Below are 18166 nucleotides of genomic sequence, written 5' to 3' on the forward strand. Positions count from 1 at the left end.
GACAGAGGATTAAGAGACAAAAGTGAAATTCAATTCAATTCAAAATGAAATGAAATGCAAATATCACCATTTATACTACATTTTGACTCATATTGCAATATCTCTCAAAATACTTGCTTTTGTGCTTGTAGCCCTCTTGTAGCAAGACCAATTGAAGAATTGGTCAAGAATATAATAGTAAAGCTGAGGGAAAGATAAGGATGCAGCAAAAACAAACCAATCACTGTACTTAAAGTAAACTTTGTCTGACCCTACCTGTATAGGTGCACATACTGCACAGCAACTCCTGTTTATGTAATTATGTATACAAGAGAGGCTCCTACAGCTCAGACAGCAACACAACACAGTACTGAGTCGAGCTTTACAACTTTTAACACATGGACAATTAACATTAAGACCAACCAACAGACACTGTACACATTAAGAGCTGAGAAAGATCTGAAAAATGTTGTCCAATTTGATGATTCCAACCCCACTGTAATTAAAAACTAGCAAAAATTGTTTTTTGGTTTTTGTTTTACATGTGTGATGAATTTTGTCTAATGTACTACACAGTGGTAGACAGTTCATTAAATTGATCATCGATTTGATCATTGTGCCATTGCAAAGATAGAAATATTAATACGTGGATATTAAAAAACATTTAGCCATATCAACTGCCCTACCTTATACTGAATTGTCCTCTGAAACTACTACGCTACAGTGTGTCACTAGAAAGTATTTAGTGACACTGTGTCACTGCAGTTGAAATTCAAGATTACCATGATAATTCAGCTTCAGTCTGGGAGAAATATTCAGCAGATCGTCTATCCACTGAATTGAGCTTATTTAGGTCACAGGTTTTGTCAGATGCTCTGAAATGCTTAAAGATACAGTTTGTAGCTTTTATAAAAATAACTTTTTGCCATATTTGCGGTATTGCTATACTTGCTCTCAATACAGCACGAGACAGATAAAAAAACATGGTTTCTTCTCCCACTCCTTGTGCTTCCAGTGGCATTTTCAAGAATATACCACAGCTCAGAGCCGAGGAGTCTCTGAAGCAGCTGTCAATCATGTCAGTCACTGCTTGTGAACTGCGGTCAAACTGCGCAGGCAGCACTGATCAAATATGAATGAAGACTCTGTTACTGCATTGTCTATTTCTAGCCTCAAATGCTGTCAGATAAGATATTTTAGTGTTAAGCTCTACTGATGTTTTCAACATGGCAGACAGGTCATTTAACAGCTATATAGTAAACTGATATATGTTTCCGAAACCATTTGAGGCAAGATATAGCAATGCAGTAACAGAATCTTGATCATATCTGATCACAATTGACAGTTTGGCCGCAGTTCATGGGCAGAGATTGACAGCTGCGTTGGAGACTCCTCAGTCTTGATTGTTTTCCTTCATGTGTAGTAATGCCAGTATAAGCTATACCAAACCCAAAAGAGGAACATAACTTTTCTTCACAGATTCTTTGTCTCATACTATACTATATGAATATAGCGAAAGATTCAGCAAACATGACAAAAAATCACTTTTATAAAAGCTACCAACTACGGCTTTAATGTGTCATTGTGACTGTAATTTATAATAAAGCTGGTGTTTGCATTGCATTATCTAAGTTACACATGCAGTTTATCTCAATTGAAAGCTAAGCTAAAACACAGACATAATCAGCTCAGGGCTAGGAGAAATGTATTATGTAAATATATTATTAAATTAGATACAATGCCTTCAAAACAAACACCTGGCATACTGACAGTTCTGGCTGCATTGCAAAGTAATTTAGAAAAAAATCAATGGAGAATAATTAAAGCCCCACAGATTTTCAAGACACAGGATTTCCTTGTCAAATAATAAAAGCATTATTCTATTTTTTTCCACCATCTTTGAGCCATCATTCTCTCAGGCATTATCACACCCACAAGACATCGATTAGAGGCTTAGTATTCAGAGTAATGATTTCCATGATATCACCCTGCTGGAAAAGACACCTCTTTCCTGCAGATCTCAAATTTTGCATTTCCCCTCTGGCCAATTATTGTGATGTTTCTCATACCAACTGAGTTATTTACACAGCAGAGGCTTTATTCAGCCCTGCCCCTTTGAGGTAGTCAAGAAAGTGAAGAAATACTGGCTTCATTTTGTCAAAGCAAAAAGGACAAAGAGGACACTTAAAGCAATGGATGGTATTCAAACACTCTCTGGGTTAGTGTCTTGAACCAGGATTCCTGTGTGTACACTGAACTGTTAATAGAGTGTCACGAGCTATAATGAGGTCACGGAGGCTTTTGGTTTAGACATGGTTTATCCACATGATTAACTACATCAATATATCTAGTTCAACTGCAAACAATGAGAAATCAAGAGTGTGAATGCACAAGATGTATGAGTGGAGTGATTTATTCACTGTGGGTTGCTAACTGCTTTAGTTTACTCTGTCTGATCAATTCAAATTTGTCACTTAGGCATGTGGTAACTTCTGATGGATGTTTGTAAACGACCACTGAATACATCATGATAATCTGTAAATTGATTGTAATCTCTGATTTATGCCAAAAGAAGTGATTAAGGTTCATACTTGTCCTGTTCAGATGATATCTACAAATCAACACTGCTTTTAAAGGCTTTTTACACAATGCTGTTATCATCACAGTTCACGTTTATTTTCATGGACAAAATTTCAGATTTTCAAGGACCCATAATAAAACTTCCATGACCATTCACAACATATAACACACACAGAACTGTATATTATATTTTACTCTAGCTAAACAGCAACCTTTTACAATCTCTAACAGTTGGCTTTAAGTTAATATTTACTTTAATTAATTCAGACTATACGCAAAGTCAATATATTGCCCTTAATTAAACAATCGCTTCACCAGCACTTGTATCAAACTGACACTGGCTTTCAAGATTACTACAGGAAATTACTGTAACAATTCTTCATACGCAACAAAATTCCATGACTTTTCAAAACTCTCAATGATTATGACTTCCTCTGTGAATTTCCCAGGCATGGAAATGGGATTGCGAAATTGTCACTTTTTCAGTTTTTTCCATGATCATGTGAACCCTGAATGATAAATTTGCATCAATGATCTACAAATAAAACCATGTGGGTTGTCAAACTTCCAGTCCAGTCCAGTCCACAACAGTGTAATGACAGTATACTTTGCAACAAACCAGCTCTTCCATTTGTACAACATCTGTTAGCTAAGTGCCCAATTATTGCAGATAAAAGCTTCAAAAAATTAAAAACACAGTCCATTCAATGGTTGATCTCACAGAGCGAAACATTAAACTGCCTTAAGCTTGTCTTTAAACAAGGACATTATTTCAGCCATTTTAACCAACACACCTTTCAAACTAATCACTTTTCATCTGAGGGAACACAAAGTTCACATATGCTAATGCACTCACTTAATTCTTGGGGGTTTTTGTGTGTGTGTGTGTGTGTGTGTGTGTGTGTGTGTGTCTCTTATTTACACTGAACAGAATACAAACAAGAGGCACTCGGGGTGCCTAATGTCTATGATTTTCCTCATCAATATGGAAATCTATGCAGCAAGGTACTCAGAAAAAGCTAATGCACCACAATTGCATAATGTCTGCAACCTCTACTATAGTGGAGGGACAGAAAAAAAATAATTTTGTCACTTCTGCAGTCACTTCTCTTTGGTAGAGACCAGAGAAAAGACCAAAGTAGCTGTATGTTTGCAGTTACTATTTGCCAACTACAAAACTCATCAAGTCAATTTTATCATTGGGTTGTTGACTGAACACCCTGTAGTCTTTAAGGCTGCAGTTCATGACCCCCCTTAACTGGATTACATTATAACGCAAGATGTTACCCACCTTTAGTCAGACTAAACCTTCATCACAGTACATTTAAAGATGTAAAAACAGTAACGAGACCTACCAGAATTTCAGAGCATCTTTGGTGCTTCTGTTGGGGTGGTGCTGCACATAGTGGAAGAGACAGAGGAAATTCTCCAGACCCTGAAGGCTGACCTGATAAGACACAGATAAGACACAAGAGCAGGAACATAAATCAAACACGTGTTATTACTTGCTCTCACATGAGGGGGAATCAAAATGAAAACAGTAACGTTTCACTTAAACCATTGTGACATTACTCTCAATGATTTTCTGATTTGTAGTCGTTTTAGATGACGGTGAAGTCAATTAGATTGTGATGTAATAGCCGCTAATGTCGTTACATAGAACTGTTTCTCTTGTATTGATTCATCAGGTCAGACGCAGTGGTTAAAGTCAGTATATTTCATTCCTCCTCTCTAACATCCAAATATAAAAGCATTGGACCAAAAAGTACCCTTGTGTCACTGTTTCATGAAAAAATAGCACAATAATAATTCAATTCCCAGAACCTAGAGTCACATTTTAGGCATTGCTTTTTTTGTTTTTATCTCTGTACAACTCTTCCTATTTATGTTCAATGAAAAGGCTCATTACTTTGAACAATAGCCTGGTGGAAAGCATTTTGCTATTTAAAATCACAATCAGCAATAAAAGAACAGCACTGGAGAATACCTGAATATAAAGATTAATTCATCCTCATTACAGAGTTTAGGTCAGCGCCTGTCCGAACAGCTGGAATCTCTCACCGCCAGAGTTGGCAAGGCAATCAGGACATTCCTCAAACCAAGGTAAGCCACCTGACCGCTTTTAACTGCATTACCGGTTGCAGGGTAGTGTGTTAATGTCTTCCCGGCAGACATGCGACTGTCTAAACCAGCGTCCCACCTTTGCTCACGCCGCCCAGGAGCTAGCTTTACTCCTCTGCTAATCTGACACCACTGACTGGATTCATTCAAGCAACGCTGATCCCTGACTGATGTGGCTGTGCTGAGTGTCTGGGTCACAAAGCCAGAGAATAGACACCACACAGTACCAATCACATTACACGCAGTCTGGCCTACAATGGCATCACAGGACACTGACAGCATGGGAAAAACTAGCTTTACATAAAATGAACTAAAATTAAAGAGCTATGTCATTTATTATTTACTGTTATAAAGGGATGCATATAGAGGATAAGTGTGTGGATTCACTAAATAGTTGCTGAGCATAGTCAAAAATGCACACTCTCACAATAACAGTATTTGTCAAATGTTTAAGTCAGATGCATATTCTCCCATTGAAAGATATATTTTAAGTTATGATTTTCACACTGCTATAGTTGGTGCTTTAATGTAAGGCAACATATGAATCTTTGTAATGAAACAAAAAGGTCTTTTTACTGAATTTTGACAAAATTGTTTGCTGCAAACTATGAGACTTTCAGAAATTAACCAATCACAGTTTTTCAATAATCCTCATTTGAGGCAGTTCAATAAAAATGTTTATTTTCTCCCTTGAAATTATTCTAAAATGTGACCTTAACTATACATTAGAAAGTAAGTTGGGTAAAAACATTTTATTTTTATTATTATAGTTCTCCTTAACAATATAGCGTTTTCAATTTGTGCCCAACACATAAAATATTATCGATATCAAAAAAGCTGCAAATTCTTACAAATAGTAAATGTGGGATTGGGGATGTGCTTGTTTGGTACAGAGCACAAAAAACCCACGATCATCAATTTTATATTTCTTTCACTAAAAATTAAATTCAAAAATTGCCATTTCCACTAAAATTGCAACTCATATTTTAATCAAAATATCTGCCGAAATAACTGAAATATTTTTATAATTTTGTAATATATTTTTAATACATAATATGTTTGCATATCATGCAGCCCCAGTCTATTGATTGACAGTTGGTGGCAATAACCCCAAAACAAGGGTAGTGGTGCCGGTGAAGAAGAGGCCAGAGCAAGCAAACAAGGATTTAGACAATGTGAAGTTTAAAGTATATTTAAAAAATGGCTTTGCAAATGTTTTATGAGGAATGAAACACATTCAATGAAGAACTCAAGGACACACAGTGTGTTTTGGTGAGAATTACTAAATGTAAACTTTTTTGTTTCCAAACCACTCATCTTTAATTCCTCTTACATGATAAGAAAATATGCATTAACTAACACTGGCACTTCACTTTACAGGTATCCAATCCAGTCACCACAAAAAGATTATAATGCGTGTATTTTTTCCAGTTTAAGTGTACTTGCACCAGCATACAATTTCACATTTTGATTCCCCACTAAAAAATAAAGTGGAAGTATAACTCCATACTAATTTGGACACAGTGATATGTCACAGTTACTCCACAGCAAATCATTCAGAGGCATGGAGACAGATTTCTACATCGACTCAATTCTGGAATCTAAAAACAGAAACTAAGCGATGCGAAACAGCTCTTTAAAGAGTCAATCTGGCATAATTTACAGTTGCAGTGCGCTTACTATTTTCCGTGTCTTCTTTACATGCCCTAAGACATATGAATATCCTGCTATGCATATCTTTAAAACTGATTTACTCACTCTCCATGACTAAAACACAAGAGGGAAACCTCCAAATCGGTTATTCAGGTGTCTGCCGTTAAGTCACACCTCGGCTTTTGCTGCTAACCGTCAAAATGAGGACAGGGACCGAGGCTACTCTTCTGGCAAAACCCAGCTTTGTTTAGTTACATGGTGAGTCAACTTCCTTCCTGTGTCATAACTGTCAAAGCTAGTTTTGTCTTACTTGTTACCACTGTGACTTTCATTAAGAAAAGATGTCACTAGAAAATATGTCATGGGCTGAAAGATAAACACATATATGTCAAGCGTGGCAAAATTTAAAGCTGCAAGTCATGACGGAGTTGACCACACTCACCAGGGTCAGGGAGGGGCAGAGGGGTGACACTTCAAAAGCTGAGGCAACAACCCACCCGAACAGTGGGGGGGGTTAGGTAGGTGGGTGGGTGGGGGTCACTGCACACCAGGGAGCTGGACAACATCACACATAGGAGATGGAAAAAAAGGAAGAGAAAGAAATGCATGGATCATGACGGACACAGGAGAGGACAGGGCTAAAACACGAAAGCTGACAAGAACATAAAAGGTGAAAGAAATAACTGCAGCAATAGATAAGAGCAGAGATAAACAGGGGGGGTGACTGGCCGGAAATCAAAGCTTCAAGGTTGCCAAAACTGTTATTAGTTTAAAAAATAAGCCCTAGAGCTATGCTGAGAGCTGTGCACTCAGTCTATTAAAGTTAATCTCCCGAAATGAGCATCTGAAATGACTTGATTTGTCCTTGTGTTATCAGTGTACCTGTTGTGGCCGTACTTCTCATATGGGAAAGGGAAACTGAGCAGTTTTACGATAACACTAATTTCCCAGCAACAGGGTTGTTTTTTCCTCCGAGGCTCTAATCCAATATTACAATGCACTCGGCACAAACCAGCCAGGGTGATTTGATAATGGAGAGACTGCCAATACTGATTAATACAGCTTGAGGGGAAATCAACAGTTCACAAAGCCCCGAGAACACATTTCTGTAAACAAAAAGGAAGCTTTGACCTTTCCTCTGCAGTGATGAACTTCTTTATTTGCTCATTTGTCATGCGGACATCTCAAACTATCTAGATGATTGGGACAAACAAGCTGCAGATTTCACTTATTGACACTTGAATGTTAAGGTCTATTTTTTTTATTCAGTTTATGATTTGTTGACAAGAATTCACTTTACACAATTTAACCATATATCATTTTGGTGTTGCAGACCTCTCCTTTCATCCAACTCCTTGCTGTGTAAGTTCATGAGCTGTCTGACATCGACTTATTGATTCAACATAGAATCATCAGAGTTGAGGGGAAAAAAAAACAACACTCTTACTCACTTTTAATAATATTTCAGGAAGACTAATTTCTTGCCTGGTCAAGTAGAGTCAGAGATCAGATTCAGTTACAGAACAGCATGGCGCTGACACTAGCTTTAAGGTCCAGTGTGTAGGCTTTAGGGGCATCTATTGAAAGAAATGAAGTATAATAAAATAAGTATGTTTTCTTTAGTGTATAATCATCTGAAAATAAAAGTTGGTGTTCAGCTTAAATTGTGTTGGGGTTTTTTTATACATAGGAAGCAGGTCCCTGTCCATGGAGATTGCCATGTTTCTAACTCTGATCTAACACTGGCTCTAGATAGGGCCATTAGGGTTTTCACGTCAGCCACTGTAGTTAGCAGCCCCTCCGCAACAAACAACATTGGAAGAAAAAAACACCTTTTTTTAACGTGACACTTCTTTATTCAGTATTTTTACTGGTTTAAATCACCGGATCCTCACCGAATCTCTGCAGATAATTCGGCTCCTGGTAAAAACTCCCTGAACGTCTGGATCATAAGTTACCAGAGAAAAAAAAAGAGCACTCAGGTGCGGCAGTTGCTGGGCAACTAGCCCTAGACCGACGAGCGGAACTGCATTGGAGAAACACAGATTTGTGATGTGAAACTGCTTGATTCTGTGTTTTTATTATCCTAAATCATCTGATCTGTTCTTTTTGGAGAGAAGGAGACCTCTGTGGATATTTCAGCCCACGGTAAAAACTCTCTGCATGTCTGGGTCAAAAATAAGGTGAGCACACATTAAGTAATCACAAAAAAAAGCTAAGTGCACATTAGCAGGTGCTGAGCTAGGGGCTTGAGTATGACGTGTTGAGCAGCAAAAACAGAAACTGATTAATCACTTGGTCCATTCATTATGGAGAGGGAGAGACCTCTGCAGATAATTCAGCTCCCGGTAAAAACCTCCTTAACAATGAACACTGAAGGAATTTCAATCAGGAGAAGTTCAAAGTGGTTGTAATTTGCAATCCTCACTGCCAGATGCCACTAATTCCCAGTAAATCTGTTTCTTTAGGGAAACCTTAGGAACGAAACACATCCACTCTAACTCTCTGGCTTTGTTTTTTATATTTAGGGCTCTGTTTTATATTTTTCTTTTTTCAGATGGCTGCTCTAAGGGAGAGGAATACATGTTTGAATACTGAAAGCCCAACCAAAGTTTCCGTAACTGGCCGGACAAGGTGGCTGTGACCTGTCTTTTACTCTACCTTTATCCAAAACAGACAATCACGGGAGGCCTAGTCATGGGAGTCTGACGGCTGAGTCACTCGCACTGGTACAGACTTTCCTCTCAAGCTCTCTTGGATAATTGGGTAGACTACATCTTGGCAGAGGCAGTGAAAGCGATGTGATCCTGTCCTCGTGAGAGAGGACGTGGGGCGTTGGTTATGCAATGTTTTTTTTCCGGTTTGAGATCCCTACTGATCTAATTTGACATTTGGGTGATGAGCATCATGAGAAGTCCCTAACGTTCCACATTTCCTCACAAACTAAAGTCAGAGAGCAAAGCTGCTTCACACAACAAAAATAACCCTCTTTTTTTTCCATTAAGACACACGACAAAATGTCAAGAGGCTACCATCAAACACCATGTTTGTGTTTTTGTCCGTGTCAGATCAGCTCTGTCAGAAACAGTGACCTTTAGCCACTATGCAGGAAATGAAAATGCTGCACTCTCTGCTTCATTGTTTCCATTACAGGGAAAGAGAGTGCAAACTGGTGTTGGTCAAAATTACAATCCAAACATCCTGCTCTGGCCTTTCTCTTCCCTGATGGACAGAGCAACTCTGTTTTTGAGGAGGAGATCCAACTTAATAACATGCCACTGGGTGGAAAAAGCTGAGATAGAGCAATGGTTGGACTCTGACTCAACCCAGAGCTACAGACATGAATTATTCATTCATTCAGTCAATCGTTTGGTACAGCCCTGGAGACCAGAGCGAGTAAGAGTTAGGTTGAAAGTGAGGACGGAACAATAAATGCAGATGTGAAACAAGCTCTGTGGTCAACCAGCTCGCCTGAGAAAGCAACTTCACTTCACAACATACTAGAAATCATGAAAGTCACAACACATTAAGTTAAATGCTCAACAAGCTTTGGATAAAGAAGTGTCGGGAGCCTAACAGCACACTATTTTTGGATCATCAGCACGAGAATTTTACTGAAAGAGCAGTGTCATAGTGAATTTACTCAAATATGCAAGGGTATTAAAGGCAAAATACTGTGGAGTAAAGGAGACAGAGTCATCAAACAGTTTTTTTTTGTTTTTTTAAATAAGCAGGCTGATAATTTCTAATTTATGCTTTCTCAGGACTGCGAAACTTCACCATCACTAGAGATTAGATATTACTAACTCTAAATACACGTAGGCTCATATCACCGGGTTGGTTGGTTGTTTATTTTGAGTCTTATAAAAAGTCTTGTAATTTTCCAGAAATGCACTGAATAAGTGATTATGATTCTCAACTGCCAAGACAGATAATGTACTGAATTGTATTTCAGTTATGGTTTTTACTGAGAAACAATGCCGTTTATACACTGTAACACAATTCACATGAAACAATCATGTAATAACAAATGAACTAGGGTTACAGTGACAGTTCAACCCAAAATCTAAAATACGCATTGTTTTCATTGCCAAGTAACTTTACAACTACAGGGCATTTGTCTTGATGATTGGGTGCATAACATATTAAACACAATGCAAAAATATGAAGACATAACATAAAATAAAATTATGAAAAAAAAGAAAAATGTTATTGCACTGTTGCTGTGTAGTGCTATTTACAAATGTCTTAGCACTTTCACTTTCCAGAAATTGTGATCCAAACCTATGAGTAGTTTCGTGAAGGAACTATTTGCTTTCAACCAAACTACACTCCACAGCCAAATCATTGCGTGGAAAGAAGTGTGCATCTATGCATGGACGGGAGGATCATGCTCCACAGCACGAGACGTAAACAATAATGGCGTCCTCCCTGGCTAAGCTGTAATGTTAGCTAGCTCTGCGGTGCTAAGTGAGCAAGCATTAGATGCATGCCTCTGTCTTTGTGGTGATACTGTTGGAGGGTGTAGTTTGGTAGAGAGAAAATAGCTCCTTAATGAAACTGCTCACAACAATGTCTGTCACCATTTCTGAAAAAAAAAAAAAAACATAACTGTTGAGTTTAAATAGTTAAATAAAAAACTGTGCTTTTAGCACCAAAAACTGAGCACAATATAGTTCCTTTATATTGGAGAGAAGTCAGACATCTCTGCAGCAGATTTCTCAAACACTCATCATCTCACACAGGTTAGAGGAAAAAAATACAGGTGTTTGATTTGGGGGTGAACTGTCCCTTTAAACTGACAGGATTTATGCAGGTCTTTTAATAAACCGTTGGATATATGGTAGTCAACTAACACTATCCAGTTTTTTTTAATTTTACTAGACTGTTATGTGAACATTACAAGAGTCTAATTAATGTCGCAATCATGTTTTATGCTCTTAACTGCTCAGATATGGTATATGATACATACACATCATCATCAATTGCTTTAGATAGCTAGAGTAGTGTTACATGTTACAGCTGACCTTAATGCTACACAAACTACACATCATAATGCATCTGATAATACATTCATGGAAATAATGCACACAGCACATCCAGACATGAAATATGGTGCACACATTGTTCAATTCTGACAAGCCAAACAAAAAATTTTGGGGATGAATTGAACCAGCACTGCCATCTTTACTCCCTCTTTAGTATTCACTCCATTCTGCCTTATGTTGTGCTCGACAAGTTTAATCTTCTTTAGACAAGGATTCAGGGCTTTACCACACAGGGAATGTAAAGCACAGGAGTGAGCTTAGAAAGCTAATGACAAGTAATGTGGATGGAATATGTGACCAGGATTGTCCTAATTCAGAAAATCACTGTGTTTAATCAGCTTTACACACAACTATCTGTTGTTGAAGAGATTAGGTTACAATGGGCAGACAGTGGACATTTACATCACAACCCATCAGGATTATAAACATTCAAAACACGACTGATCTTAGAGCAGCAACAGAGCAATACTTACAAGATGAGTCCAATCACTCTGAAGGAACATGTCTTTTCAAATACAGGTCTTCCATTTTTTGGAAAAAAAAAAATGAATTCAAAGAGAGTTAACATTAGACCCAGACTGCAACTGACTGAATTTAAAGAAATAAATGAGGCAGAGCCCACAAAGATCAATTAGCTGGAGCCCCTTGGTACCAAAGGACCAGAAAAGTGAAGTGCTCCAAACACCAGACTGAGGTGTTTTGAAACATCCTGTTAGCTCATAATGAAACTGAACAATCCCACAAGCAACAAAACCAGGTCTCTGGCTTGGCTCCGGGCCAGGTAACCATTCAACTAAATTTACTCTGCTCATCAAGATTCAGAGACTGGGCAGAATGGAAAGTGTCCCCACAGATACTTTGATGCAAATGTGCCAAAGGCAAGTTTCCTTTGTAGCTGAGCACACTAGTTTTGGCTCCATAAAAGAGGAAATTCTAAAGAACTAAAAAAAAGCTTAATGCCAGAAATCCCTTGATAGTGAGGCTATAATGCCAAAACGCTTATTTAAATAAAATCCTATAGATTAAATACAAAGAGTGAGTTTGATCACAGTGGGTTTCACTATCCATATAGTAAATCCTGTTATGTAAGGAACATTAATGTACAGGCAATAGATAGCAAGTAGGAGGATACCACCAATGTCTCCTTTATAAACAAAGCAAGACAGATCCACCACAACAGTTTGCTCCGTCCCCCATTGAGACTGCAGTTCCTTTTGACCCAAAAAAATACTAGCGGCGGTGAAAATCTTTTTATGGCATTTCTGCTTTCCGAGAAAAGTATTTATTGAGGAAGAGTCAACAGGAAACAGAAGAGGGAAGACTATGTTTAAGCATCAGGTCATGGTTAGACTTTAAGACACTAAGACATCCCAGATACCACTGTTCCTGTCTCTGTGCTGTATAAGTGACAGAAACACAAGTGGGGGAGTTAACCCTGAAAGAAATGCAGATGAAAGAGATGAGACAAGAATGCAAAGAATAAAAGATGAGGGAAGCTGCAGTACTTTAACACTTTTTTGGTATCTTATTGATTGCTGCAGGAGAAGGTGTCTTTTTGCCCTCCACATTTCACTATAAAGTGTGATCACAGAATTAGATACACAGCAGCAGGGCAAAGTCTTGCTGTCTGGCGGGCACTAAAACAAGGGCCTTTCAGATGCTGGCCAGTTTCCATGATCATTTAATCATGTTTACCTGTATACTGACTGTGATGACTAGCAGACGCCACAGATGGTAGGAATGTACAGTGTACTCTTGTGCATTGACGGCAGAATGAGCTGGAGGAAAATATAATGTGCAAGCAGTGCAACAGTATCCATGTGAGTGCTATAGCCTGTCACTGTTTGTCCCCATCAGATTCAATCAGGAGGGAAAGCGACGGTATCAGCAAACTACAGCTGTGATCACTTCAACATCTTTCTGCATCTCACACACACAACACTTTGATCACAGCGACAGTGACAAGTGGAGGAGCAAACACTGTCTTCCCATGGGGGTCGAAAGTGACATAAAAAGTTTCAAATAAAAGAAAGGCAGAGCTACTTGGTGCAATCCAAGCGTTTGTATTACTATGACAACTGAGAACAAGCCAGCACAATTTCCACAGCTGATATCCTAATGCACACCAACATGATTAACAAAGCAACAAAGCAAACACACCACCACAGACATGATGACTATATAGGGAGGAAGCCATTGTTTCCCAGAATGAGAACCCTACAGGCTTTCTCAGCACTCATTAGCTTTGAAAATGATAGCAGATCTGTCTTTTAAGGACGACTTGCACATGATTAATCAAAAATAATGCACTGATTTAATGGTTAAATCAGCTCATCTCTGTGTGCGTGTGTGTGTGTGTGTGTGTGTGTGTGTGTGTGCGTGTGTGTGTGTGTGTGTGCAGGGCAGATCTCTGCCTGCAGTCCCATCCTAATCCAAGTCTCGTGATCTGGCTGCTGTTTGTTCTCTCTGACGGGGGGGGGGGGGGTGAAAAGAGCTGCAGTGGCTGAAAAGAGATTTCAGAGTCTCTCAGTCCTGTAATATACCACAAAAGAATAAAAGTGCACTTGCGCAACACTCATAACAAGCAATCTGTGGTTAACACCTGCCTGTAACTCTGTGCAGTGACTCACTGCCAGTCCTGCTTGTGCTGTGTGCCGGTTACATTTCTGGTTCTAAAAGTGGCATCTGGAGACCTTCAGGAGGATTTAAGACATGTCCTATGCATCGAGGGGAGTCATTCTCTTTCATTTTCTTCTAGTTTTTCACTGCTTGTTCCTACCACAATGACAGAATGACACAAACTGAATGACGCTCCTGCCATTACCTCATACAATTATACATAATTCTGTACAAAATGAGCCTGAAGACAAACAATCTTCTCTCAGTCTAAAAAGGAAATCTTATAAAAACAGGCATCTGTACTCTACTGCACGTCTCTACACAGATGTTTCATTTGAAGTTTTCTTTTTATAGTCTAAACTAGTTTAGCACTTAACGCAAAAGTTATTTACTCTATTTAAACTCTGTCCTTTACTGCTTTTCTTTTCAAGCGTTTATGTAGAGTAACATTTTTCTTTTCACTGTGCGATTTTCTACAGCTGCAAAACATTTTTGCAAAAGCCACTTCTAGCTCATGGTCAGTCATCGCGGATCAGCTGAGGCAAAAATAGTATTTCAGGCAGCTTGAATGATGAGGAGCAGACTAAAGGAAGGCCTTGATGTTTGCTGTTATTAGATGATATTACCTTGATGATCATTTGTAATCAATCAAATCTCATACCGACAGCAGCACCCAAGAGCCACTCAGATGCGGTAATATTTAGATTATGGTGTATTCAATTAAAATTCTACACAGACAAGAAACCCCCTTATAAGAAACAGAAAGCTGATCAAACATGCAAATATATGCCTCATATATAAGTTGTTCATAGCATGACTCCTCCCCCCATTCAGCCACTATGTTAGGCAACCGGTAAATACAAATCAGATTACAAGAGGAGTCACAAGAGGAAACTGCATTATCCTACTGAGAAAATCTACTTTCAGTCAATCTGCCTTCTTAATTAAAGCGAAACATGAACGGAATGCGTACCAGCACTCATCAGGTAACTCTCCTCCTACAGGATTTACAGACAGTTAAGAACATGGCTTATGAGACACCTAGGCTGTCAGCAGCATGTGGATGCCTTTATTTATTTGGCAAATGTCAGTGAACAGTGCTGCCAATCTGCCCTGTTGCTTTACTTACCTTGGTGCTACTGTTAAACTGTTGGTCATACCCATCTTTGCTTGTGCATGTTTTTGCTCAACTGTTCTGTTTTTTCATCTGATCTGTAATTATGTGTTTTATTTGTGTTTTGCTGTAATTAACTCTGCTTATATTGCTGCACGTTTGTGATCTGCTTATGTCTGTGTTTTAGTTTTACTGTAATTGATATGTCTTGATTATTGTTTTTAAACCTGATTTAGGCTTTACACCTGGGCAGGGATTATAGTAGGCATGGACAAAAATATCGGCAAGTCATCAGTATCGGCCAATACTGGCTTTAAAATTCACTACCAGAATCGGCCAACATGTTTTTTTCTCATTTTGCACAATGAATTAATATTATAAACATTAAAAATCATTGTATTTCATGTCTCCATCTGCTGGTGGGTGATCACGGTAAGAGTGTGCATGCATAATAATATATTAATTTGACTACAGAAGAGACTTGATGATCAATCTATCTCAATATCGGCCTATTGACTTGCAATATATCGGCATATCAGATATCGGCAAAAAAAAAAACAATGTTATGCACCCCTAGATTATAGATGATAAAACTAGCCTCCCGACTAATTCACGCATATTTACAATATTATTTATTAATATTTGTCCCTGACAAGTAAACAGAATAAACAAAGTTATTTCAGAGTGAGCAATAATAAATTGATTAAAAGTATATATTGAGTCAAATTTCTTACTTCATAGTTTTACTTTATAGCCAGTTTTGCAACTTCGACATGATGAAAACAAATACTTTGTGAGTCTAAACAAGATCTACCTAACCTAAAATTTTCTTAAGGCTCTTTCCAGGACTGTTGCCTTGTAGTCCTGAAAACTAAAAGTTAGCATCACCAGCCCCCAGAAAAGGAACCTGAGCTGAGCATGTATCACACAGCCTCCTGAGAGTCTGTCAGCAGCGCCTACCTGCAGATCCGCTCCTTGCAGTCTACAATCCATGTACTTTTCCCACGCATATGACAGATCAGTCTGCTGTGGACTGGCCATGTCGTCCACACCTCCAGGTACAACACCAGTCAGGGCGTTGAGGAAGTCTGGAATGACAAAATCCTCTTTTTGGTGTCCTTCCCAATCCTCCAGGTGGCTGAAAGTGCCCCGGACAGCACCGAACAAAGCCCCAAATGTTGTCCCGAGTCATTCATAGCAGATCCATGATTCACTGCGCTGCTTTGCCACTTTTAAATTGTGCTCCTGCAGAAATATACAAAGTGACAGTGGTTAGCAAAGCACAGTAAGTCAGTTAGTCTCTTTCTCCCACGCACTCACAGATACTGACAGTTGTTTATGACGCACTTGCACCTGACGTGAACCCGAAACTTCAAGACGACACTGTAGCATAACCAAAACAAAACGGACTCGGGCAATACACTCAGCTAGCTAGCTAGCTAGGTGTCTGGCAGAGGTTGCGTCAACTATGCAGGCAAAGGGAGGCAACCAATTTCCGATATGGGATTATGTTTTCAAAATAAAAGCATCTAACGTGTAACAGTAGGTTCGAACATATCGTATAAGATAATGTGAAAATCCCTTTTTTCGGGTTTGTTTGTTTGTTTGTTTGTGTGTGTGTGTGTGTGTGTGTGTGTGTGTGTGTGTGTGTGTGTGTGTGTATTTTATTGAAAATAACAAAATAAAATAATAATTTATTAACACCCTGAATACCATCGGTATTTGCATCCTTGGCACCCTGTTTTTATTTATTTCATACATTTAGTATGACCTACTTCTGTCATTGTTAATTGTTACTTTAAACTGAATGTACTTAATGCTGTTTTTTTTCCATTCGTTATTTACACTACAGGGTGTTACAAAAATCCATTACATTGAATAAAAGTATTGTAAGATACAAATATTTAGTGTCTTGATAGCCTTTTTGTTGGTCAAGTCAGTGAATAGTTTCATATAATGTCCCATATCCTTCAGAAAAGTGACACTAGTTGCTAAAGTTATATTCATATATGAAGTACTTTGCTGAAATCATTACCAAATTAATTATAAAAAAATGTTTTGTCTTCTGTTTTTGGATAACTGAGGCAGCCAAACATCAAATTTTCTTCAGAGATATGGTCCATGGTGTGACAAAAATGCCAAAAAGGTTTTCAACACAAAAAGAGCAGTTTGTGGGTTTTGTATATATAGATATAGATATAGATATTTCTGCATGTTTATAGCAGGGTACTGTATTTTACTTTTTTAAAAACAAAACGTTGCAACTACTTTTTTATTTTGAAAGTTCTACTCGATAGTTGAGTGTGTTGTGTTTTAGCTAGCTTGACAACTCAAAAGCAAGAAAGCGCGATCATTTTAAGCATACTTTTTTCATAAATATCATAATAACCTAAGAGCGGTTATATCTAATTGGCTCTGCGACCTATTTCAATTAACAAAATATATGTTTTGATATTTTAGTTGTCTTGCTAACAATCATAACGTTAGCTGTTGTTGCACCGCATCGCACTGTGTGAGGCAGCTGTCAAAACTGTGAAGCAGAGGGAAACAACACATCGTTAACGGCCTCTAACGAAATAAGCGGACGGTCCGGCTGTAGATACATCTTTGTTACATTCGGAATATCAAGTTTCGAGTGGGAAGAAATCATTTTCATACATACCTTCGTTTCCAATATATTACAGGGAGCTAATGCTAGCCTTCGTCCAGCAGAGACTGAACATCGTGTGTAATTTGCCCTCTGAGGTGACTGCAAGGCAGACTCAGGGAGGACGTCGATGGCTGAGGAATGAGTGAGGAAAATAGCTTAAATGCCTTTTGGTCGCAAAAATCTCAAGTTAACATCTTTTGTTGACTTTTTTTTATTTGTATTTGCTGAGAGGGTGGAATTCAAAATCTACAAGTAATTAAACCTGCAACTACCTTGTTTGAATCCCTTTGAAAAATAAAATGAATGAATTTTAAGTTTCATATTATTCTCATAATATTCTGTCAAAAAAGACTGTCTTATCTGTTTATGTGCTGTGTCAGGGCTCTAATAATCCTTGCAGAC

General features: G+C 38.3%; 1 protein-coding gene across 2 annotated transcripts in view; it reads right to left on the reverse strand.

Moving 5' to 3' along the window:
• Positions 1-17834, reverse strand: part of lyst (lysosomal trafficking regulator) — a 73799-nt gene extending 55965 nt beyond the window's left edge. For both annotated transcript variants that reach the window (XM_042502737.1, XM_042502736.1), the window contains exons 1-3: positions 17777-17834; positions 16075-16359; positions 3915-4006 (exon numbers count right to left, since the gene is read on the reverse strand). In XM_042502737.1, the coding sequence (XP_042358671.1) occupies positions 3915-4006; positions 16075-16155 (173 nt within the window). In that variant the 5' untranslated portion in view covers positions 16156-16359; positions 17777-17834. The remainder of the gene's footprint in view (positions 1-3914; positions 4007-16074; positions 16360-17776) is intronic.
• Between the last annotated feature and the right edge of the window lie 332 nt (positions 17835-18166).

This window comes from Plectropomus leopardus, chromosome 15 (genome assembly GCF_008729295.1).
Source record: "Plectropomus leopardus isolate mb chromosome 15, YSFRI_Pleo_2.0, whole genome shotgun sequence".
NCBI lineage: Eukaryota > Metazoa > Chordata > Actinopteri > Perciformes > Serranidae > Plectropomus > Plectropomus leopardus.